This window comes from Lissotriton vulgaris, chromosome 5 (genome assembly GCF_964263255.1).
Source record: "Lissotriton vulgaris chromosome 5, aLisVul1.2, whole genome shotgun sequence".
Taxonomy (NCBI): domain Eukaryota; kingdom Metazoa; phylum Chordata; class Amphibia; order Caudata; family Salamandridae; genus Lissotriton; species Lissotriton vulgaris.
This window is the reverse complement of record NC_141693.1, coordinates 1936146230-1936172905: the sequence shown is the minus strand read 5'-3', so window position 1 is coordinate 1936172905 and position 26676 is coordinate 1936146230. Positions and strand designations below refer to the sequence as shown.

At 46.2% G+C, this 26676-nt stretch overlaps 1 protein-coding gene across 4 annotated transcripts in view; it reads right to left on the bottom strand.

Moving 5' to 3' along the window:
* The window catches only part of EHMT2 (euchromatic histone lysine methyltransferase 2), a 231504-nt gene that overhangs the window by 164445 nt on the left and 40383 nt on the right, over positions 1 to 26676 (bottom strand). For 2 of the 4 annotated variants that reach the window (XM_086924581.1, XM_086924583.1), the window contains exons 4-5: positions 12099 to 12394; positions 7862 to 7961 (exon numbers count right to left, since the gene is read on the bottom strand). In XM_086924581.1, the coding sequence (XP_086780707.1) occupies positions 7862 to 7961; positions 12099 to 12394 (396 nt within the window). The remainder of the gene's footprint in view (positions 1 to 7861; positions 7962 to 12098; positions 12395 to 26676) is intronic. The other 2 variants (XM_086924582.1, XM_086924584.1) reach the window with 1 other exon arrangement.

Below are 26676 nucleotides of genomic sequence, written 5' to 3'. Positions count from 1 at the left end.
TTTTCGAGAGCAGACAGACACAGACATGGAGTTCCGAGACAATAGTGCAAAGAATATCCAGTATAGCTGCCAATTAGAAGGATATAGATATCTGTCGCTTAGGTATGAAAATCTATTCCAGACTGCAGACAATTCCAGACTATTGATATTATGACAATAAAAATAGCGGTGCATGAGAGTAAGATTTAGGGTGTTGCATCAAGGAGGGGGTGCAGCAGAGGACATAGGCCTATCATGACATCGGTGTATGATGAGGAGGATTATGAATGAAATCTTGCAGAGCACACGAATACCACAAGGAGTGTCCCAACACTGAGAAAATCTAACAGAAGATACCCAGAGAAGAAAATGAGTTGAATTTTGCATATTTTAAGGATATTAAGTGGTTAGGTTGATGACAGAGGCAATCAATTGTCTGTCAGAACCAACAGTACCCACCCCTTCAGAACCAGCAATATCAACTAGCTTAGAACCAGCAATACCCAGCACCTCAAAGTGACTATCAACAAGGTGTGAATCAATATACACACCAGGACGAGAATCAATATTTAGTGACGAGACACGGCCAATATTGGTGCAACTAAATGACATTCCCATTTTCAATTTGGGTGGACACCGAATCCTTTCTAACCAAAGGCTTGTCTTATGTACCGCACACCAAAGCGAATACATTTGGAATCCTTCGCGATCTTATGACATTCTTTTGTAAAATTAAACTCCATTCCTTCTTTGAATGTCAGGACACAAACACACCACATAGCCCAAATACATCGGGGTTAGCAGCTATGTCCACCCTTTTACCATCTTTAGAACAAGTTGCCCCGGAAATTGCAACTTTTGAACATGTAGTGTACAAAAATCGCAGCAATGAAATATATTCCAGCCCCCAACTATAACATCACTAGGGAGGAGAATTGCGCTCTCAAGGAGCTGCTCCAAAATAAGAACTTGATAGTAAAAAGTTGTGATAAGGGTGGAGGCATAGTCCTCATTGACACCCAACAATACATCCACAAAATGGAAGGCATGCTCCATAAACGACAGCACTGCATTCCAACAACCATTGATCCCACCAAAAGAGTCAAAAACTAGTGCTTAACATCACCATGGAAGCTCTGAGACAGAATTTCATCTGCGAAAAAGAATGGGAGTACCTGAATGTAGACAAACCGAAAATGGCTGCCATCTACGGTGTCCCCAAAATACATAAAAACAGAACAGATCCTCCCTATCGGCCCATTGTTACCACCATTGGCTCGGTCACAGAGCCCCTCTCCAAATACATGGACACCCTTTGAGACCCCATGTTTCTAAAATACCCTCCCATGTGAAAGATACGAGGGATATCAAACAAAGTAGAACATCTCCATTTTAATGCTTCAGTCCACACCATGGTTACCATGGACATTGAAGCTATGTACAGGAATATATCCCAAGAGGGGGCCATCAAACCTGTGAAATGGTTTAAGGACGTCTTTGATAGTATGTGTCCCAGAACATTCATTATCGAGTGCCTCACCTAGGTACTTCAGGAAAATACCTTTGAATTCAATGGGTCTTTATATAAACAAAGGGGGTCAGTATGGGGGCATCTTGTGCCCCCACAGTAGACAACATTTACATGACCGTCTTTGAATTCAAATATATTGACAATGAAGTTGCCCCGTTCAGTGAGTCGATAAATCTATGGTCTAGATTTATAGACAATGTTGTCTTCCTCTGGATAGGTGACCCTGATGCACTCTCAGAATTTCTGTCCTGGATCAACTTATGTGATAGTAAAATCAGATTCACTGCAAACTCCAGTAACATCAAGGTGGAGTTTCTACACATTCCTATCCAAAATAATGAAGACCATCTAGAAGTAGTCCTATATACAAAGCCAACTTCCTGCAATACTCTATTGCACTTTCAAAGCTACCATCCGGCGTCCCAGAGAACTAGCATCCCATTTGGCCAGTTCCAGTGTTTACGCAGGAACTGTACCACTCTACAGGACTTCAACCGGAGAGCTATGGAAATGAAAGCCAAATTCATGACCCGAGGTTATCCAAAACGTCTTGTGCATGATTCTTACAAACTGGCTTGTTTCTAACACAGACAACATCTTCTAACACCTCAGACTAAAATACCCAATTCGAGATTAGTGTTCGTCACACGTCATTCAATTGTGAACGATAAAATTTGTTATATCATAAATAGCAACTGGCATATTCTCAATGCAACCAGAGAACACGAAAATTCGTTAGCAAAACCACTCTTTGCCCACAAGAAAAATAAAAATCTTAAAGATTTAATAGAACACTCACGGATTCCACTCCCGAAAAACATCCCATCCAAACATCCTTACTAGGCAATAAATTCCCCATAGGGAATTTTTAGGGCATGTCCTGTGTTGCTTGCCAATTTGCCATAGAGGCCCCCAGCTACACCATAAATAACATCAATGTCGTAACAACAATGTTAACAAACTGCAAAACAACCAACAGCATATACCTCATCGTATGCCCGTGCTGTCTAGGGTATGTTGGCGAGACTTCACACACCATGACCACTCATCTGACTGAACATCGGTCAGCCATTAGAACCAACAAACCAGCGGCCCCACTAGTTAAGCACTATATGGAGGCCAAGCATACAGCACAAGATATACAATGGTACATTATTGAAAAGATACGCATTAATTCAGGTAAGCAGAGTACTGAAATACTTAAAAGAAGGGAGTTTTTGTGGATTTACACTTTGGACACATATAAAAATGGGCTAAACAATGAAATCCCCTGGGATCAGATGATTATATACAACAACAGCTAATTCTCCACCCCCCCCCCCCCACCCCCTTTTAATGTCCAGCATCTCAGAAATCTTTTAAAACCTTTTTGATCTGAACTTGATCTATTAACATCAATATTCAGACCCCAACAGCGTTCAACATCTATCGCTTTCACCGCTTTGCCCACAAGACACATTATTGTACTATGTGCAATCGGCTCAGCAATGCTTTGATTTTTGTTGTAGAAACATTGTAGCATTTTATCCTCCACATGTTGGAGCTGCACTCGTGAATGATAACAAACACTCCACTGGGCACACAAAAACTTTATAGATAATTATAGGGTGGTATCAGACCACTTTTCTTCTTTTTGTGGTGATTTTCTTATAAGACATTTCTATGCTTAGACATATGACTCCATCCTCATTATTGTGAGCTTACTTCTATGTAATACACTCATCCAATAGGGCAGCTGTTATCGACCCCACGCTTGGATGCCTGCTTTTGTCCTACCTATCGTCAATGGAACGCAACGTCCCTTCCGCTTCACCAGGTTGCAGTTACAAACACAGATGTCGCAAGCGGACTTAAAACCGACAAGGTAACTGGTGTTGGCTTGGTAACTTTACTTTTTCGCATCAGACGTGGCACCAATACATTGGATGCTACAAGGGTTCACGCACGGAGGCGGCGCTGTCCGATCATTCGAAGAGGACTCAAGAACCTCACATAGTATGTCCATCATAGGAACATTATATGATCGAAACATTTTCGTTTTCAGCTATGGTGGTTAACAGTGTATGTATTTTGTTTTCCTAGTGAACCATACAGTATTGCCTGATCACCCAGCATTAATATTGGGGACAGCGTCCTCGACGATTCTTAGATATATCACTCTTTACCTTTTTCCCATAAGGACCATGGCCCTTCAGATATTACGGTAGTGTAAATAAAAAATAGTTATTTGCGGTCTTACCATTATTTTTACCACAGGTACATACCTCGAGTCACCTGGGCAAGATTTAACCACACCAGGGGCCAAGTACCTCAAAACTAAATATTACAAGCTAGTAACGCCATGCCCCCAGGCAATTATTAGAGGTAATAGATAGTCCGTTTATCTCTGAAAATATCAACAATATTGAGATTTTTTGGTCTCTTATTAGACAGTCTCTAGTAATACTGCAGCAATCTTATTGCTACACTATATCCTTTGCATTTTGTCTTCAGGACTTGTCTATTTACATGCCCTTCAGCTACTTGAGTGACAAATTCAAGAAATTTCATGGGCATATTTGAAGATTCACATTAAATGAATATTTTAATGTGTCCATTTAGTCATATGTCTTTTTACATTACCTAATTACCTAATTACCTATGCTACCATCTAGGAGTATCCGTCCACTGCAGTGATTAAAAGTGTTTACACATTCCTCTAAGAGACTCTTCATCAGAACATTTAAGGTAAGACCCGGACTGCTTAATATTCTAACCTATTCTCTTGTTAGATTTCCGACTCCACGACTTTGGTGCGCATACAAAATAATTTTAGGATCTCACCGCACTTTCTCAAGTGAGACAATTTGATTTTTTGAACCTACATTTAGACCACATGCATTGCATGTACAGCATCATTAGTATTCTAGAATCAACCAACTAATCTAGATATTCATATTAATGATAAGTATCCCTCCAGTAGTGACGTTTAATTGATTTCCAGCATCCAACTCTCTTCCCGTTGGACATCATTTGGTACTGTGGTAAAAATTATATTTCTGATGCTCTCATTTTTATTTCTAGAAGTCCAAGATATACCTACAGGCACTACCGGTCAATACTCCAAGCTTCCATGTTAAGAAGCTTTCCTTTCTTTTTTTCTCTGTTTTTACATATTGAATGAGGTAATGTAATTTCATTAAAGTAACCCGCTCTACACAGTTAACTTGGGATAGAAAATATCACCTTCTTATATGTGTAAGGTTTCATCACACTCATTGGCTATCTTAAATATATGATAAAATTCTCTGAACCTTATTGCTTCATATTCAGTCTTGGTGATTTTTCACATTGGTTATCGGATCTATTCTCTTTTTTTCTTTTTCCCATTAAATCAACTTCCTTTCTTTCTTTAGTAACCATCAGTCCCATTGTGATATGGGGGCATTCTTCAATTCTTAATCTCTCACTGTGACATGTTTTAAAACAAGTATAATCTTTTTAGCATGTCTGATCTAGCACTAGACAAAATAGGTTTCTTCAATTTGTATTTTTTCCTTTTAGACTCGTTTGGCTACCTGATGAAGGTGTCCCGCCGAAACACGCGTAGTTTCTAACTAGGTTAGCCATAATAATTTTGCTTGGAAATCTGTTATAAATTTTGTATTGATTTATCTCATTTGATCCTAATTATGTTAGGCATAACTATTTTGTTTGAAAGTCTGTTATAAATCGTGTAAAAATATATCTTATTTGTACCAAATCTGGTTAAGTCTGTATATTGCATTTTGAATGTATTTTGTCAACGATGATATGTTACATTTCACCAATTTTTGATCAATCTCTTGTTTATTAGCAAAAGCATCATAAAATTATATATCTATACTACTACTATATATAATTTCTTGAATTAACACAAATTGTATAAGATGAAATGATTTATCATAAATGACAGAGTTTGAGAAAGTATGTTTTCACTGTCAATTGAATGTCACATGATGGAAGTGGTTTTTTCACTTGTATATAACTTTATTGTTTACACTTTAAACTCACTCGTGATCAAGCGGCGGAGGCTGCGAAACGCGTTGGGTGTGAGACGCTAAATAAAATTCACCGTGAAATGCAAAATGGGCCTCAACTTGTTGTCTCTGTAAAAAGGATTTGACAGCGTTTTCTGTGGATATATATATATATATATATATATAAATCCAACGGTTCAAGTGTCTAGTATCACGCTCTCAGAGTCCCGAAAAACACCACACAAGTCAGCAGAGTGATACTAGACACTTGAACCGTTGGATTTATATGATTACCGGCGTGCTCTGCCGGAGTTCACGCCACCTCCCTCGGGGCCACCGCAACCCTAAGAGCAACTTTGGATGGAGATAGATAGATAGATAGATATATATATATATATATAAAATTTATAAAATAATATATATATTGTTTAAGAGTAATTGTTTGCTGGTCACATATGGTTATTGTTCAGTATAGATACACATTTTACTCGTTTCCTAAATGTTTATTTACAAATAATGTTTTCACCCTGATTTAGGAAACTTACACAGGGGTACCCCTTTTTTCTACAAATAAAGGTTAGTGACATAGAGAGACATGATGGAAGCAGATTCCACTATTTAATTGCCAAGTAAGAAAAACAGCGACCATCTCTGCCTTTTAGCGAATAGAAGGCAGCACCTAGAAGTACAAAGGTTACGGGGAGGTACATAAGGAACGGGTTCTGATTGCATAAAGACAGGGCCCTCCTTAAGACCATGCTATGAAGGACACCGAGGAGCATGAGCAGCCACTGCTTTTCAACAGGCAGCTAGTGAAGCTTACACAGGCTGTCAGAGATATGCAGATGAGGAATACTGAGAAGAAGCCTGGCTGTGCAGACAAACGGACGGCAATGCAACAGATATTTGGGAAGACTCAAAGTAATGTGGAATGGTCTAATCTAGACAGAAAAGCAGCTACTACCACCGTTTTTGACAGTGGTAATGGAGGAGGGTAAAGAGGATTCTGCTTATTCTGAAGTTAAAGAAACAGAAAAAAAACCTTTCTTACCTACACCGAGAAAAAAAGCTGGGAATTGAATACAAAACACACATTTTAACAGTAAATCTGGTCGAGGGAAAAGAAACCAGCCCGACAGGCCACCAATCAGGTATCAAGAGGTCAGGAGAGTTGCTGATGATTTGGCTATCTGTTTTTTAATACATCTCTTTACAAAGTTCTATACCCAATAACACAATCCTACCATGCTGATTACATTTAGAAGAAATTAGGACTAAAATAACTTACTTTTAGGGCAAAATACGACGGACAGAAGACTGCATCAGTGTGAATTAATCAAGACCAGTCCTGATTTAAACAGTGATTTGTAAAGAAAGTTGTGAAGCGCAAGGTATACAAAGTACTTTGCATAGCAACCGGTACCTTGTCATCCGGTTTTAACCACATCTCACCCAGGCCCCTACATGAAGCAGCCACACGGTATTTATTTATTTATTTTTTAAGCTATCCTGCCAATAACTTACAACAAGAAACCGTATACCTACCCAGCTCCATGTAAGACTGGGAAACATCAGCCTGGCAGGAATACCCCTTTACAACTACTACAATCCTAACTCCTCGCCATCTCATTGTTATGCCTCTCTACTTCATCCAGCTTGTCCCTCATCAATATATTGGTGAGAGGGAGGCAGGCCTGTAAGGACTGCAGAGTGCACTGTACATTTCAGCAAGGTCATTTGTCTTCCAATATAGTCTTCATTGAACGTATTAGTAACACAAACCTTACATCAAAAACTATTGAGAGCATAATTTTCTTTATTTAACAATCTTTCTAAATTACTCCTATGGACATAATGTCATGATTCTTCACTATTTCCAATTTTCTACAGTGGAGTTGTACCATGTGCTATAAGCAAATATGTACACAAATAAATTAAATGGTATCCGTGAGGTGCCTTATTGACGGAGGGTAGAAGAATGTCTTTTTATTCAATTGTTTTCAGCAACTGTAGCTTATTTTTAAGAAAATAAGATAAGAGATAGTGCAAGAAAAAGAAAGTGCAGAGAGAAATGAATATCAGGAATGAGGCCAATAAAGTGATGGGCGTGGGAAAAGGAAGAAGGAGAACTAGGAGTAAAACCAAAAGATATAGGACCATGACAGACAGGAAAATCAAGCGAGAACAATCAAACCAAAAAAATAGAAATAAAACGTCAGTAACTCCAGGAATACAACTAGAAACTGGAGGGACTTACAGGAGCCCATAACATCCCCTTCAAAGATTCTGTAAGGCTTAACCAGCATAGTAATATAGCAGCTTGATTGCCACTTCCCTATTTCAACCAGCGTACCTGCTGTCACTTCGAACTCTTTATCCAGGAGTGACCGATCACTGGCAACCAGCCTGTCAGGCTCAGCATCAGGCTCTCTCCTCTCGATGAACCCCACCTGCTGAAGGAGAAGAAATTAGAGCCTCCTCTACTTGCCCAAAACCACTGGCTAACCCCAGAGAGGAGACCCAGGACACTGCTAAAAACAGAAATAGAGGAAATATTGCGATGCCAGATGGCTCCACGACAGCAGGACACAAATTTCAGCACCAGTTTATACTTTCATTCAGTAGAAATATTAGACATTTTAACCCAATATGTTAAGCACAAAGTTTGCACAATCTCATACTTGTCAAATGGAGACCCAGGATTGGAAAGGGAGAGGAGATGGGAATTGCAACCTCTCGCTACCAGATGCTGTCCTTCCTAATCAGATGTTTATTCTGGCAACCAGTAAAATGAACAGTCATGTTATGAAGACACAGTATGGCAGCAGGTCTTGCAGGCTACAAGAACGTTAACAAATAGTGAAAGTAGGTACTCTCCTCCTTTACTGGACAAACACAGCATTCACCAAAACCCTGGGCTGGCAGATCAGGCTGATCACGTGTTCCAGAGCTAAAGCTAACTCCATCACAGAAAGATTACACTGACAGGAGATAGGCACTGGTAGGTCCCCACCCAACAGTCTGCCCTAGTCCTGTTTTCTCTATAGCGTCCGTGCTAGCATTTGATTAGTTCTGAAATCATTATCAAGCTACCATGTTTTAAACAGCCACCAGAATCCAATAATCGCCCATAGCTTATTTCGTGCATCACTAGCAGTCTGCGTTTGCACTGCCAATACTTTCCAAATCATTGCAGCCTTCAAAGTAAAAACACATTTGATTTTTCAGACTGCAGTATAACCCACAACAGTTCACATGCCACAAGCCATCTATCCCCTCTATTACACTAACCAGAACACACCTTTATTTACCAACAGGATGGCATAATCCAGTTTTAATGTGCGATTTTACATAGCAAATGGTGACGGCTGCTGAATTAAACTAAGCAGCCAAAATTATAGACGCAAATGTAAGCCTAACACCTGGGTTCTTCCACACACGTCTCTCTACTAAAAAGAAGAAGCGTGTCACCACACCAGCTCTCAAAGAGTCAAAGTAAATCAATCCCTATCTCAGCCGTCTACATTCTTGATGGGGGTTCCACAAGGGTCTGCCCTTTCACCCATACTCTTCAATCTATTTCTGGAAACTTTAGCTAATGCCCCTAATTCAGCGAACATTCTCTTTCACATGTACGCAGACGACACTCAACTTTATTTGAAAGTCTCCACCCCAGAAGACTTCATTTCACTCAACTCCATCTTGATGAACACCCAAAACTGGCTCACTGAAAACAACCTCATGCTCAAAACCTCCAAAACTGAATTCCTTCTCATTGCTCCCCCTAACCAGATCCCCAAGATTGACCTTTGGATACATCATCTTTCAGCCTTCAACTGCTCCCTCCGCATTATCAAGTCTGCTAAATCTCTAGGAATCAACCTGGATAGGCACCTAACATGCAGAAACATTTTAGCAATGCAACCAAGGGTGCTAAACACCAGATGAGGCTACTAAGGAATCTCAAACCATTCCTCCCACAGAAAGACTTTAAATGGGCAGTTCAAGCTTTAATATTCCCAAGCCTAGACTACGCTAGTTCCACGCTTTGCAGTCTCCCCAAACAAAGCTTGGATCCACTTTCAGCTTCCATTAATGCTACAGCCAGATTGATTACTGGTACAAAAAGAAATGATCACATATCCCCAGCCTTAAAATCTGTAAACTGGCTACTTTATGAAGCTAGAATACAACTAAAGATCGCTTGCTTGACTCACAAAGCACTGCACTTCAAGACCCCAGTCTATCTGGCTCTTAAATTAGAATTATCAGGGGGTGGCCGTCCTCCAGAAGTCTGCCAAATCCCATTGACCGCTTCCTTCAAAAAAGAAGTGAAAAAAATCCCAATGCTGAAGTTCCTGCCCTAAAGTCCTGGTTCAACTACTTCAATATTGCTCTCTTCTCCGTTGCGAAGACTGTCCATTACACAGTTATACTCCTGGGATTAACAGTGTGAACAGGCCACTGCACAACTTTGTATGTTATTTATGAAATGTTTCTCTCCCATTACATGTTCTTTTACATTTGTCTAATCCGGTGATTAATAGTGTTGGCAGGCTGTGATCTTACTGGTACCGTGTACATTGCCTACTCCTCTCTATTATTGGAACCGTCCGATCTTGTTTTTTAAATGCTCTCAATCATGCTGTTGTCATGCTCTCGTCTTGTACCTATTTGTAACGATTATGCTTGCCCCGCTTTGGTATTCTGCCTACGTCAAATGTGAAGCGCTCCGATACCCTTCTGGGTCTTGTTTGCGCAATATAAAACTTTTTAAATAAATGTGTGGCAGACCTTAAGTCCCCAGTAGCCCAGTGTGTCCATGGTGGCTCCAAAGAGAAAAGCAGCACCCTTGCAGCAAAACTCAAACGTGTACTTATGCCTCTTGATAGCTAGTCGCTGGTCACACATTCAGAACTTCCTTTAACTAAGTATCACAATTCTTCAATCATTTTCTAGACCAACCATCCTTGTTTCCATAGCACCCACCTCACAAATCATACTTAAATCTGATACACCTGTATCAATGTGCCAGTAATTACGCTGGAATTCAAGATCTCCGAAAGCTGTCTTAGCCCGAGGACAGTGTCTAACCATAGACCCATGTTTGTACTGTTTCTTCGTCTAAAATAGTCTATAACCCTACTTTGTTTTCCAAGAGACAGTTCTCTTCCAGCAAAATCTGGAACAAGAGCTTCTGACCTTCAATCTCAGTGTGCTTAACAAATCTCAAATGTACTGATCTCTCCCTCGCCCCGTTCGACCTTTAAATCAAGTGTGTGAAGAGTTTAATTACATTTAGCAACGTTAGCATCAGATTTTGAGGTGGTCTTTCTAATCCTCTGAAGCACAGACATATTCTAGTTTGCCAAGAGGAAAGGGCAGTATAGGACTATTTTGATTCTTCAGCTCTCTGCATATGTTTTTTTCTATCCTCAGAATTGACTGCTATTGTGGTATAGTCATTAAAAAAGGCCTTCAGTGAGTAGGATCAACCTACACCCAAGCAAAACAAATGACTGCATGAAAGCACCTCTTCCTAGCGCATCCTGCTGTAGAGCTTGCTACTGGAGAAAATTCTGGCAGAGTCAGGTACTGTCTTCTATCCACCACACTTACATGGGCAGACCAGCCTGTAAGGTGAGGCCTCAGCAATGGGTGGTGGAGTCGCAGCACCGCCTGCTAGACTGCTGCAGGACAGCGGGTGAGAGTTTCAGCCAATAAATGCTGGGTGTGTGCTTCCACTGATGCTGCAGGTGATTTTCCCTAAAAGGGCTAGTGTTCAGGGTAGGATGCCTATTCAAGTGTCTTCTACTCGTTACTCTATCACCTACACAGAGGCACACCACAGTAAGAACTCTTATTTCCCAAAATCGAGACATACTCTATTTACAGAAAATAAGGAATCTATCAGATCCAAAAATAAAGGGCTTTTCAATCTCTCATTTGATGATGAGGCTAGTGTCAATGTAAACATTGCTAACACAAACTACAAACAGTCCAAAATAAACAAGCTGCAGACAAAAATAAAATGCTCATTAAGCAAATAATTGTGTGCTGGAACTGCTATGCAGGCAGCAAAGCACACATTAATGTAATATTTGACCTGAGCATCAGACACAAAATAATCAAGAAAAAGGCATTTTTAAATCAAGCTGTGATTGAATTTTTATAAATCAATAACATTTTAAAAGAAAGTTGTTGCAGTGTGGCTACCTTGACCATTATATCACCTAGGACCCACATATACGTAGGCTCTAATGACTTGTTAAGAAACCAAATTCAGATCTCTTGGGCTTGTGGATCAGTTAACAGCATAATGTTTGGCCCGTACCATAACAGAAAAGGCAACTAGTAAGCTGTCTTGGTTTTAGAAGACCAGTTGCATTTCCTTTTACTACAGTAAGTTGTACTGCCAGACGAGGGGAAAGGGTGTCAACAAATTAAAGCGCCTAGACATCTTGAAGGAGCTTGTACATTTAATCAAGTGGACTAAGTTGAAACAGTTCCCATTTACTTCTGTCCGGGTTGCTCTCAATACTATTTGGAGCTTTGGCCAAGTCCTATGTGGTACTGCAAACTCTACATACCTGACCACTGCTGGGTCTCGCCATAGTCTTCCGAGCCCTGTGCACCTTGGGTTGGGGCTCCTGCCCTGACGAGGTAGTAGTTGCTACAGCAGCAACGGCACCAGATGTCAAAGACTCTCCCTCGGTCAACATGGCTGGCACCTCCACAGGCGTCCGCGTGCCCGGCATGCTAAGCAGTTTCATTGTCAGGCTTTGGATGGAATTAGGAGACTTACTGGTCCCAGTCAGAGACATCTTAGCTCTACTGGTCCCAGTCACTCTGCTAGGAGATGTTGGGAAGCTTTTTGTAGCATGCCCTGAAATGAAGAAAACAAGAAAAATAGTTCAGACCAAGCTTTGACTATTGTATTTCAAAATGTAATTGAATAAATAAGCCGTTGAAGCTTTGAATAAGCCTTCGAAGCTAAAAAAAAAGTCAATATATCAACTGACTGTAAATGCAATACTCTAACCCAACACATCCAATCGGTTTTCAGTTACCCAGAAGTACTTGCTGACATGCTCCACCTATACATAAAAAGGTAAGGACTTCTGCTTGGACAGCATCAAATGTCCCTTTATTTTATTCTAGATGAGGCGGGGTAGAAACAGAAGCAGGCAAGCCAGGGAAAGCCCCAGTCCCTGATAAGATACCAGGTGATCTTCTGAGACATGACAAAGCAGTATGATTATCCTATGTAAATTTAATCTGTAAATCTGTGGCAGCAGGGGCCCCAATACCTGAAACGTAAATCGTTCGTATTTTTAAGACCTATTAGTTTAATAGATACCCTGCAAAAGGACTTCGCCAAACAGGTCTTAAACAAACTTAACAATTGGATGGATAAAAATAATATCCTTTCACAGTACCAAGCGGGGTTTAGAGTAAGAACAAGCACGATTGATCAGGTTTTCAGGTTGCTGTGCATAGCGTGGAAGTATACCAAATTGAAGGGAGAACATTTATATTTGTATAAAGCATTTATTGTTTTGAAGGCTGCTTTTGACCTTCTTCCCAGAACTCCCCTCCGGGATTCTTGGAAAACTCAGGGAGTACCTGAAGATCTCTTGGTACAGACAGTAAGGCTACGTCAAGACAATTATGCAAGAGTTAGATGGGGGTCTAGGGTTGAACTTATGGAAGCAATACCAATAACAAGCATTGGAAATGCAATAGGTCTCGCATTAGGAAAGTTTGAGCTATTGGTCTTGTAAAAGAATTTTTTTTTTATTTATGTGTTCGTTAAAATAGCTAAATTAATAGCTTTGTCATTTACAATGCCAATAGTTATAACTTTTGCAAATGTGACACCTATAGCATTTGTAATGCAACATGTTTTTTATTTACGTGACTTAGATGTATTGATATTACAAATAACAATGGCTTTTTTTTAAATTAATTGTTAAATAATTTATTAAATTTGTAATGGCAATAGCTTAAACTTTTGTAACTAACTTTTGTGAAGATTATAATCAGTGTTTTTTATTGTGACGAAAATCCAAGAACAGAAGTGAAATATTAACATCTTTTTGTGATTTGTAATAAAGCTTGAAAGCTTGAAAACAGCTTGAAACATTGAAAGAACATATTTGAACCAGTGATGCTGTGGTGGTGCTGAGTGATGCTGGGGTGGTGCTGAGTGATGCTGGGGTGGTGCTGAGTGATGCTGGGGTGGTGCTGAGTGATGCTGGGGTGGTGCCGAGTGATGCTGGGGTGGTGCCGAGTGATGCTGGGGTGGTGCTGAGTGATGCTGGGGTGGTGCTGAGTGATGCTGGGGTGGTGCTGAGTGATGCTGGGGTGGTGCTGAGTGATGCTGGGGTGGTGCTGAGTGATGCTGGGGAGGTGCTGAGTGATGCTGGGGGTGGCACTGAGTGATAATGTGGTGGTGCTGAGTGATAATGTGGTGGTGCTGAGTGATAATGTGGTGGTGCTGAGTGATGCTGCGCTGAGTGATGATGTGGTAATGCTGAGTGGTGCTGTGGTGGTGCTGAGTGATGCTGAGTGATGATGTGGTGATGGTGAGTGGTGCTGAGTGATGCTGGGGTGGTGCTGAGTGATGCTGTGGTATTGCTGAGTGATGCTGTGGTGGTGCTGAGTGGTGCTGTGGTGGTGCTGAGTGGTGCTGTGGTGGTGCTGAGTGGTGCTGTGGTGGTGCTGAGTGGTGCTGTGGTGGTGCTGAGTGATGCTATGGTGGTGTTGAGTAGTGGTTCTGTGGTGGCGCTGAGTGGTGCTGTGGTTGTGCTGAGTGGTGCTGTGGTGGTTCTGTGGTGGCGCTGAGTGGTGCTGCTGAGTGGTGCTGTGGTGGTGCTAAGTGATAATGTGGAAGGGAAGTTGGTGCTGTGGTGGCGCTGAGTGATGGTGTGGTGGCGCTGAGTGATGGTGTGGTGGTGCTGAGTAGTGGTGCTGTGGTGGTGCTGAGTGGTGCTGTGGTTGTGCTGAGTGGTGCTGAGTGGTGCTGTGGTGGTGCTGAGTGGTGATGTGGTGGTGCTGAGTGATGCTGGAGTGGCGCTGAGTGATGGGTGGCACTGAGTGATGCCGTGGTGGTGCTGAGTGATAATGTGGAAGGGAAGAAAGAAAGGAATGAAAGGAAGAAAGGAAGGAAGGAAAGAAAGAAAGGAATGAAAGGGAGGGAGGAAAGGAAGGAAGGAATGGAGGAAAGAAAAGGAAGGCAAGAAAGGATGGAAAGGAAGGAAGGGAAGGGAAGGGAAGAAAGAATGATAGGAAGAAGATAGGAAGGAAAGAAAGAAATGAATGAAAGGAAGGAAGGAAAGGAAGGAAAGGAAGGAAAGAAAGGATGAAAGGAAAGAAAGAAAGGATTATAATTGCAAGTGTCAGCATGAATAGGCTTGTTTTGAAGATGTAGTCCCCAAATTTGAGACTCCATGACAGAGAGGGGCTGTGAAGGATGGAGAGGCGAAAGGCAGAGACCACACGTGGAGGACATCAAAGGAAGGGTGGAAGGGGAAAAAAAGCATTAGCGAGCGAGAAAAGCCATAAACAACAGGGGGGAGGGGGGGCAGGGAAGCAGATTGCCTTCAAGCCTTTGAAGACAAATGATGGTGGTGCCTCTGATGTAATCACCAACACCCTTAAAGTACAAGACCACAGAGAAAAGATAGAGGGAGAGGGGCGGGGAGAGGGGGGGCGCGCATGAAGGCCATACATGTAATAAATAATCACAGATGTTTTAGTTTAACCAGCCTATGATGTCTGAAGGGACGTCCTGAACTAGATTCTGTCATGTAACTACGAAAGGATTAACATTGAACACATTATGTGGATTCAATCTTTGCCAACAATCGATATCAAAATAAACCAAACCATGAAGTGATGCGAACCATTGCAAAATTGTATTACATTAATCATCCCTATGTTTTAATTACAGCTGGTCTCCGCATGCGCCACGAGACACGCTGTGTCTGATTTGCAATCATGATAAAGAACGAATGAGTTTGAAATCCGCTTCATACCTTTACTATTCCAAGTATTGCATTTGTGACGTTCAATTACAAGTCATGCCGTTGTGTTACCATGTGGCTTTGCATATGACATCATTCTCGAAAGGAAAATAATCCGCACAACAAACATGCTGTTGTTACACTCCATGGTGTCCACACAGGTCCATGCGTGGAGCTGCGCAGCGTTTGCAGGCATGGTGCAACAGGCGGGGGCGAGGGAGGGGAGACGAGGGTGCTCTGCAGGGGTGATGGGACCTGGTGTAGAGAAGGCAAGCAGACGACCGTGGGGGGCGGAGGGAAGAGAGGGCAGTGGAGACAGGGGTGGCGACAGGGAGATGCATGCACGTGCATTGGGTGATAAGTTGCTTTCACGCCAGTGTTTATTGTCTAACGCTTGTATGTACATTAACACAGGCAGGAAAGATTTACAAAAAAAAGGAAACTGGGCACAGTGCTAGCTAGGCAGCGTGGAGCAGGAGCAAATTAATGAAAATAAAACCCATGATAGCGGGCATCATGGTAGGCAGCGGGATGTCCGAGCACAATCATTTAAAAAAACAAGCAGTGCTAGAGTGCTGGGAGAGAGAGAGTGGGGAGGGGGCGGAGCGGGAGGGGCGTCGTGAGGGGGAGAGAGAGTGGGGAGAGGGCGGAGCAGGAAGAGCTGCTCTCGGCAGGCTGGGGAACAGAGAGAACATGATAGCAGGGGGGGAGGGGGGGGCGGATACAATGGCACCAGTGAGGAAGAGGAGGCGTGCAGGGGAAGAGGGTAGCTAGGCAGCGTGGAGCAGGAGCAAATTAATGAAAATAAAACCCATGATAGCGGGCATCGTGGTAGGCAGCGTGATGGCCGAGCACAATCATTTAAAAAAAAAAACAAGCAGTGCTAGAGTGCTGGGAGAGAGAGTGGGGAGGGGGCGGAGCGTCGTGAGGGGGAGAGAGAGTGGGGAGAGGGCGGAGCAGGAAGAGCTGCTCTCGGCAGGCTGGGGAACAGAGAGAACATGATAGCAGGGGGAGAGAGGGGGCGGATACAATGGCACCAGTGAGGAAGAGGAGGCGTGCAGGGGAAGTGGGTAGCTAGGCAGCGTGGAGCAGTAGCAAATTAATGAAAATAAAACCCATGATAGCGGGCATCGTGGTAGGCAGCGTGATGGCCGAGCACAATCATTTAAAAAAACAAGCAGTGCTAGAGTGCTGGGAGAGAGAGTGGGGAGGGGGCGGAGCGGGAGGGGCGTCGTGAGGGGAGAGAGATTGGGGAGAGGGCGGAGCAGGAAGAGCTGCTCTCGGAAGGCTGGTGAACAGATGCTGCTGGGGAACTGATGAGGGGAGGTGCCCTCAAGAAATGCGACACGGGCAGGTAGGGGAGGGGGCGGAGCGGGGGTGTGGGAGGACTGCGCCTGAGGGAAAAGACATGCAAGGCAGGCGGCTGGGGGCATGTGCACGCGCTTTTTATGTCAATGCGCATGCGCATTGAGCTTGATTTTCACGTGCACTGCAAGGAATCGCCACGATTCCTTGCAAGTTGGTTAAAGTCTGTTTAAGCCCCCATAGTCTCGCAAGCTCGATGCGCATGCGCATCGACAGGCGAGACCTAAAAAGGGGACAAGGATGTGTATTGGCACTCACCCTCTTTTTAGGTTTTCGCTGGGGGACGGAGCCGTTAGGCTCCGCCTCCAGAGAAATCTGTAGTTTCTAGTATGGGTGACTTGAACACGCCCCTCTGCTTCATTGGCTAGCTCCATAAATGGAGGCTAGCCATTGGAACAGAGAGGCGTCCGTCATGGCCGGAGGAGACACGGGGGCGTTCCCGAGATTCTTTGGCTTTTGCCGACGTCACGCGACGTCAGGCGAAAGCCGGGAACGCCCCCGAATCTGTTCCGGCATTGCCGGCACCCGCCTTCCGTCGTCAGCGTCTCTCCTCCCCCTTTCCCGCCCCCTCCCGCTTGTTTCCTAGTGCCCGCCTTCGTGCTCCGGCCTCTCGTCCCCCTTTCCCACCCCCTCCCGCTTGTTTCTTGGTGCCCGCCTTCCCGGCCGTCGAATCTGTTCCTTCGTGCTCCGTCTCTCCTCCCCCTTTCCCGCCCCCTCCCGCTTGTTTCCTCATGGCCGCCTTCCTGCTCCAAGGCCGTCGTCGGCCGTCGTCAGCGTCTCTCCTCCCCCTTTCCCGCCCCCTCCCGCTTGTTTCCTCATGGCCGCCTTCCTCCTTCCCCGCCCCCGGAGCCCGGACACAGACTCAGCGCGGCGGCTGCACTCCACCCGGACCCGGCTCCTGGCCCCCTCACCCTACCGAAACGGTTCCAGCAGGTTTCTGGGGCCCAACACCCCCGTCCAGCAGGCCGTCGAATCTGTTCCTTCGTGCTCCGTCTCCCCTCCCCCTTTCCCGCCCCCTCCCGCTTGTTTCCTCATGGCCGCCTTCCTGCTCCAAGGCCGTCGTCGGCCGTCGTCAGCGTCTCTCCTCCCCCTTTCCCGCCCCCTCCCGCTTGTTTCCTCATGGCCGCCTTCCTCCTTCCCCGCCCCCGGAGCCCGGACACAGACTCAGCGCGGCGGCTGCACTCCACCCGGACCCGGCTCCTGGCCCCCTCACCCTACCGAAACGGTTCCAGCAGGTTTCTGGGGCCCAACACCCCCGTCCAGCAGGTAAGAACGGCACCCCGGGAGGGAGGCGAGGAAGAGACTCGACCCCACTTGTTTTTAATAGGGACTACAATCTGCTTCCCTCCTTCGTCCCTCTCGTCCAGCAGCGGCAGGGACTCAACCCTGGCCAAGTAGAGGCCCCAGCGCCTCGCCACTCCACAGGCCCCTCAAGGAGCTAAAGGCACCAGTGAAGGATGGGCACGCTTCTCTGTTGAGTTTGGATGGAGATCCGAGGAGGTGCTGGTTTCTCAGCCTGTAATTAGCGATCATCTCTTCATTAACGTCGCCATCAGTAGCACTAATGCATGGGTCAAGGAACACGGCGACCCCCGCCTGAGAGAGCGTGTTTGAATGGCCACATTTGCATATGAGCGTGTTAACAGGGTCTGTCTCCAACCGCACAAACCACATGAGTGGGGGTTGCATGATTTTTTAAATACAATTTTGTGCATTTTCTTTTTTTCTGCATTTTATTTCGGTATTATTGCAGATGCGATACTTAGGAAAAAATCAAGCCAGATTGAGAAATAGGTGGGTGAATGGGTGCATATAGATGAATACATAGCGACACAGATAGCTGAGAAAAATAAAGATCGCTGAGGTCCGGGGGGGGGGGACCTAAAAGTGAGAATGCCTGGAGTGATGGGGTGGGGGCGGCACACCTGCGTGGTGGCCTCTGCTGCACTCTCTGCCCCCTTCACCATCGGCCCAACCCCTCTTGTAGCAGCCGCTTCTCACTTCCCACAGACGAGGTGCTAAATGCCTGAGGGGCAATTAGCCCTAGCTAATCCCGAGGAAACAAGCTCTGCCGGGGGTGGGTGCGGGTCACTAGGTATGAGAGTCTAAACTGATATGGACTGGGAGGCTGGTGCGAGCTTTAGCCGCAGCTGTCTCTGCCCATTTCTCTTCTGACCCAGTCCAGGGCAGATGAAAGATTATTTTTTCATTCTCTGCAGTTCTCGTTCAATCCATCAGAAACTGCTTGGAAAAGAAGACATGATATTGGGAAAGTGCAAAATAGATAAATGCTGCGCTTTCCTCTTTCCGAATATCACACAGGTCCCTGTTGCTCCCGGCTGAAGAGCTCCTGAGGCGAGTGCAGGCAGGAAGGAGGCAGTGGGTCAAAATGAAGGGAGGTTGCCTAACTCTTGCCCCATATTCCCCAGAAAGCCACCTTTTAGTTGGGCTCTACCCTCTTCAATAAAAGGAGGAGCTTTTACCCCTACGCCCGCCCGCCATTACTATTCTGCCCCGCCGTTGCCACGTGGCCCGCTCCTACCAGATGTGTCTCCATGTGGGGTGAACCATTACGCACAAGAGGGGACCCCGAGCAAGGACAATCAACAGAAGGAGCTGAGACCACAACTTTGAGGTTAAATATCTGATGCCATATTATTTTTCACATTATACAGTGGAATAAAACGCACTCATAAATAACTTCACAACGTATTTATTAATGACACCATTTTGGAATGTTCCTTACAGAGACAGCTAGGCATGTGCAGTTCCTGACTAGCGTCAATGCCTAAGGGCTTAATTTGTGCCGGTGCTTAGCTCCGGCACTTATATGACAGGGCCGGGTCTACACTCTACACGCATCTGCTGCACTGCGCGCACCAGACGCACATCACATTTTTCAATTTAACTCACACTACTGTGTGTGTCCCTCCCATGCATGCATCATAGCACTGTAGTTCAGGGTGAGAATACGTGTAATGTAACTGTGCTGGTGCAAAGCGCCCCAATACCGTCGGTTCTAATTTGAGCCGTATAAAAAGTGCAAAAAAGAAAAAACCGTCACTTCTAGGATGTGGGTGAGGTGCATTGGTAGAGCTGTATGCGGGGCTTCTCTAAGTGCAGGGGGTGCCACAGGCCGGAGCTTCATTTGGAGAGCTGTGTGCCTTGAAAACGCTTGGCGCTGTAATTGATACAAGACATCATCGAGGCGCTTTGGAATGCAGACCGAGGCGCATTGGCAGAACTAAATGCAGGGATTACTTAGAATGCTGGAAAGGCGGATTGCTGTGCATTGGAAGTGCTGCCTCTGGATTAATTACAGTAACAGTAGAGAGTGTGGCATGGCAGGGTTGGGTTGGGGGCGCTCTGGTGGGATGGGGGAATTAGACCGCAAAGCGTACCTGCTGGCATATCAAGGAATGCTGCGGGGCACGGCTGAGGTACCTCGGTGGAGGTATGTGCTGGGCTCACTTCTAGATTAATGAGGGCTCCTACAGGGCACGGCGGAGGTATCTGTCCCTGGCGGAGGTTGATTCTGCTTTCACTTGCGGATTAATGAGGGCTGACAGAGGGCACGGCTGAGGCACCTCGGTGGAGGTTTATTGTGCGTTCACTTCTGGATTCATGACGGCTGACAGAGGGCTCAGCCGAGGCACCTCGCTTCAGGTATGTCCTGAGCTTACTCATGAAGTATTGACAGGGATTTAATTGACAGGTAAGGGGGGTAGCCATCAAATTAAAATATCCCCCAAATGAAGCACACCTTATTCACACGAGCACAGGAAGAGAGCAACCCCAACCTTCATTAGAAGCGCTCCTTCCATCAATCCATACTTCCATCCTCTCAGCCTTTATCTAGTCATACATCCATCTATTCCTACACCCATCTGTCCATGCCTTCACCTTCCCATCATCCACCTATTCTTTCACCTAATCATCCTTTCACACTCCCTTCCTCCATCCTTTCTCCCATCTGCCCATTCTTCCACCCTCCCATTTATTAAACCTTCCACCCACTGATTCTTTCACTCTTACATTCATTCTTTCACCCTTCCATCTATTCTCCCTCTCACCATGCCATCCTAGTCCTGACTACTGTGTGTCTGCCGGGGTTAAGACTCACACTGTGATGTTGTAAACGAATTCTAGGCTGCACTGACTGGGCTCCGAGACAGCCTTTCAGTTTTGGGCTGACTCTGCTCCATTGATAGTTGAGAACACCTCTTCGAGCTGGGCGCGGGAGAGGGATTCAAAGAGGGTGCGTGCTGGGTTTCTTTTGACATGTTTGAGCAGTGGAAGGAGTGGATTGAAGAGAGGTAGTATGGGCAGGTCGAGGACACTAGGTTTTATTTCCAATTTAGGAGAGGACGTAAGCTAACAGGAGAGGTTGATTGGGGCGTGGCAGAAAACCAGGGATAATTTTATTTTAACAGTTTGGTGGAGAGGAACTGAACATAGGTGAGTAATTTCGAAGGTTTTGTGTGAGGGTGCAAGGAAGAGAAATACTGTTTTTAAAATGTGGAGGGTGTAGGGGAGAGATTGTCAGAGAGTGATGGGTGACAGACACCACGTTTACTACTGTGCAGGAGAGGGCACACGTGTGGCCATGTGGTGCATAAGCCTTCCTATGTCTCTATGCTCCTGAACAGCAGATGAGAGCAGTGAGAGATGAAATGGAGAGGCCATACATAATAAAACATTGAAGATGGATAACTGTGAATGAAGGAGATGTTGTTAGCCTTAGGGTTCTGAATTACATCATAGCATCATGACAACTCCAGCATGTCATTCAGAGCCCCTTCCGAAAAACATCCCAGCTATTCACAGTTATTAATCTATAATTCGCTGTTATTTTGAGAGAACTTCTTTGCAGTGCTTCACATCTACTTTGTCCACGTCAGACCCATGGGCATGAAACAATTTAAAATATTAAGATTACGGAATGGGAGAAATCACAGAGATTTTTATAATAAGGCTTAACGCTAAAATCCTAAAAGAGTAAGTGAAGGTGTAAACTGACCAAACAACAATATTAAAACATTTTGTAATATTGTAGCAACTGCAAACATTTGTAGAAACTGATAACTATGCATCACTGACTGAGTACCGAATATGAATGATCTGTTTCCCAAAAATGACGTTGCGTTACCTATTCTATCATGCTTGAGTTTAATGGAAGTTGAAATGCAATTTTTTGTGTGTTTTTTGCACAGCCTGCCTGGTGACAAATTTGTTCTTGTTGTGCTTCTTGTTCTCTGCCAAAGCTCTTTGAACTCCTGTGTTGTTGTTTTGAGTTAGGAAAAAGGTAGGTAACTCCTGGTGTGCTGCTATTAGAAGCAAAGATGACAAAGAACATACAGGAGTGAAATAGAGGGGCAGGGAGTGTCTGGTGGTGTGTTAAAAATGTATGAAGGGTGCTCAAACCTACCCCGCCCTGGTACTCGGCACCACGACTTTCTGCAGCGCTGGCGACAGCAGTTTCAGAGCAAATTTATAGCCCCGGCACTTCATTTTTTACAAATTAAGCACTGCCGTTTGAAATCTCATTGTCTGGCTCCTCTTCAGATGCTCCTTGCACCTCTCATCCATTTCAGGGCCTGCACGTGATAGTTTCAGAGCAAATTTATAGCCCCGGCACTTCATTTTTTACAAATTAAGCACTGCCGTTTGAAATCTCATTGTCTGGCTCCTCTTCAGATGCTCCTTGCACCTCTCATCCATTTCAGGGCCTGCACGTGATTGTGAAGGCCTCCCAAAATCTTGCCTAACCAACTCCCTCGAGGGAGGAGCAAGGCCGCTAAGATGTAAATCTAAATAAGCATGCCAGAGGTATCTCCTGAAGGACCCCTTGCACCCTTCAGAGAGATGAGCCTTGGCAGCAGGGTTATAGCTTGGTTCACTGGTGCAGACCGCACCACTCTCACCCCCAGGGGCCACAAGATGGTGCTACCAGCTACTTAGAGGGTCAGAAACAGCCGCTATGCGCCTATCCACTGGCCCCTGCCAAGAATCAAATCTCAAACATCCCCACAATGTTCAAATATATAGTCAATAGTAAGATGCCAAGTTAACCTGTAGTTTCGCTGCTAACAACAGGCCCACCCCACCACAGGCTGGCCATGAATCTCCTACCATTAGGCCTCCCACAAACTAATGCCAGGTATTGAGATGCAAAAACAACAAGCATTTGCAATGCAATAGGTCTCGCATTTACCTGAGTTTGAGCTATTGATCCCTGGCTAATGTTACCATATGACCCCATATCACAAGCCCTTTATTTTCCAGTCCTGGAGTTTTCTTTTAGAAATTATTGTTTTGGAGTGTTTTAATCACTGTAGATCATTTGATGTTAAACGAGGACTACAACTCCCAGAATGTGTCTTATTGTAACATGGGAGGCCCGCTGAAGCACAGAGCCACTCGTGAGATTGCAACGTTGTGTAAATTTGTGCCTCCAAACTCAGTGTTTGCAGTTGCTATGATCGGTGACGTCACGTGGGAACCCTGCCTTTGATTGACTTGCATAAGAGTGCACAAACCTGCTTGGGCACCGGGACTCGGGCGGAAGGAGAGGCAGAGACTGCAGAATGCTATGAAGTGCAGAGTGACTGCAGAGTGCTAGGGAATGCAGAGTGACTAGGGAGTACAGAGTGACTGCAGAATGCTAGGGAGTGCAGAGTGACTAGGGAGTGCTAGGGAGTGCAGAGTGACTAGGGAGTGCAGAGTGACTGCAGAGATTAAGCTAATGGCAATGTAAATGACAATGCCATTTATTTATCTGTTTTCAAAACCAACACATAAATACAAATTTTGCCATTTACAATGCCAATAGCTCTAACTTTTCCAAAGGCGAAACCATTGCATTGTAAATGCTTGTTATTATTTGTTAACGATATTGTGCAACATCTTCGGGGTTGTAAACACGACTCCCCAAAGTTAGGAGGGGTGCCAATACCAGCATTACTCTTTGCAGATTATACAATTTTAACAATCCCCGATACCAAAGGGATTACAAAGGTTATTAGATTGTTTTAACACATTTTGAACTGAAAAAGGTCTTGAAATAAATTCAACGAAGACTAAATATATGGCCATAAAACCGCACAAGTCTTTTAAGAACAACATCACTGTCCAAAATCAAATGTTGGGTACGTGGCCAATTTTAATGATCTTGACACTAAATTGTCCTGGAAACCGCACATAAACAAATGTAACTCTGTCTTGCTGCAGAATTCCATGACTATTGTGAAAAATCAACAAGCTAGTAAGTCTAAGGCAGTGCTGGTAGCTTTGGAAGCTTACAAGTATAGGGCACAATCGGCAACCCTATATGGTGCAGAACTTGGGTGACAGTTTGGGTACATTTATAACAGGAGAACACAAATGTGTAAGGCTGTTACTTCGCCTACCAGTACGCACCCCTTTTCTGGCACCGGGTGACTCCCCGGGGTGCCCGGACCCGACACCAGAGCAACGGTGTCCCGGAGGGGCAATACAGCGGCCCGGCGGTGCCCAGATCCTGCCGACCCTAAACGGGCTAGACGCGGCCTGCGGAGGCCGGGACAGCGACAACGAGGCCGCGAGGGGCGGAGCCAGGCGGCCACTGCTACAGCATCCCCGGCGGGTAGTGGCTGGTCCGACCCGCGCGGCTGTGCGCGAGGCCTCCCGCGGCTCCTCACCGGGGGCTTCTGCGGACCTGCCGTCTCCTCTTGGCGACACGGCCGGTCCTCCCAGGCTGCGGACAGAAAGGCTGGTGAGCGGCGGCCGGGAGAAGAGCGGCGGCACTGGCACTCGGCGGGAGACCAGAGGTGAGGTGAGGGGGGTGCCCGGACAACCCCCCCGCGTCACGCCGGCTGAAGACTGTGGCTCGGGGACAGCTAGTAACGGCACCGGCAGACCCCAGGCGGTGTACCGCACCTGCAGCCCTCCCCGATCCCTGCCTGTCACTACGAGCCGCCATCTTGTGGATTTGGTGGCATGACTGTCGGGCACCCTAGCTGGGCATACTCCCTATACCTCCCCCTGGTTAGGCAACGCATCGCCCCTGCAGCCTCGCTGCTACCACGTAGCGCACAAGAGCTGGGTGCGGAGCCTTGTACCTTCGCGCACCACGGGAGCTGAAGGCGTGTAGGAGGGCCCCCGAGTGCGCGGCGGGTGGAAGCGAGTCAGTGGAGGCAACGTGGGGACCCCGCGTCGGAGCGGTGGCTTTGGGGGCCCCCCCCGCGCGCACTGTACTGTCCCTGACCTGGATGATAGCCGGCTGCCTCGTGGCCTCCCGGGTTTGGCGAGCCGTGTGCCGCCATTTTTTATGAACTGGCCCGGTCCTGCGCCCTACCATACTGCCTGAAGCTAGACATTGACCGCCATTTCTGTGGAGGGGTGTCCACCCGTGTGACCTTCCCCCGAGTGCTTGGCCTAGTTGGGGGACCTCTGGAAGCAAGAGCACGTGGTTCGGGGGGGACCCTGAGACGGTCCGCTGGGACTGGTCTCTTCACCGCCACTGTACAGGGCCTAGATATTGGAGCAGCGGCGTACTGTCGGTCCGGTCTGCCCTGCTCTGCTCTGTTCTCCTGACGGACCCGGAGGGTATGGCTGCTGGTAGGGTGCGCAAAGATAGGACCATTAAGGACTTGCTCACTCCTGCCATCATGGGGAAGAAAACCGACCTACAAAGTGCCCACTAAACCGGTAGCCAGCCCGCCGAGCAAACACTCTCAAAGCACAGATGAGCCTGTCACCAAGTCCTTCCTGGAGTCTCTGTTTAGCGGCCTAAGAGAGGACCTCCAACTCCTTAAGATGGAACTGAAGGGAGAGATTCGGGAACTACGGCGGGACACGGACGCCATAGGGGAGCGGGTAGCAGACCTCGAGACGAAGAGCGACAGCCGGGATGTCGAGATGGAAGCACTCCAGCAAGAAATCATCCGCATTCACGACCAACAAGTTGACTTACAAAACGCATGTTGAAGACCTGGAGAATCGTTCTCGAAGGCATAACATCCGAATCCGAGGAGTGAAGCCTACCCCGGACACAGCGGACCTCTTCCAGTTCACAAAAGGCCTCTTCAACCACATTCTGGGCCAACCGGCGGACTCCGTTATAATCCTAGACAGAGCGCACCGGACGGGCCCTGCCAGCAGATATATTGGTGTGCGTCCAGGACTTTCGCACCAAAGAAGAGATCCTTACCAAGGCACGACAGCTAGACCCCATCACGTATGGCGACCACTCACCAACGCTCTTTCAGGACCTCGCCGCCATCACCCTGGAAAAACGCAGGTTGTTCAGACCGGTCACTGCTGAACTGAGGCGCCTCGGTATCGCCTACAACTGGGGACACCCGTTCCGCCTTGTGTTTAAATGGGACAATAAAATACACCAGCTGCGGTCCCTCACTGATGCTTGCCGGCTATTGGGCATTGAAGAACCCGAGTCGGAGGGAGGCTCGCAGTCCGGGAGCGCCCCAGAGACTGGCTCTTCTAGCCGATGGCGGCAGCAGAAACGGCGACGCAGGCCCGTCGCCCACCCCAGGAAGAGATCCACAAAGGTCAGAGAGCGGCAGTCGAGACGGCGGCGGTGGAGCTGGCGGCAACGGATAACGGCTGATGGGCGGGAGCCTAGGGGCCCGGGACTCCTCGGGCCAGATATGGATTGCTTCGGCGGTCGGCGGCGGGAGGAATCTCGATGGAGGCGGACACATTCCCCTGCTTTCTCCACTCATCTGTGAAAGATGAGGGACAGTATTGTACTTTTGTGGCTCCATGTTTTGTGGTT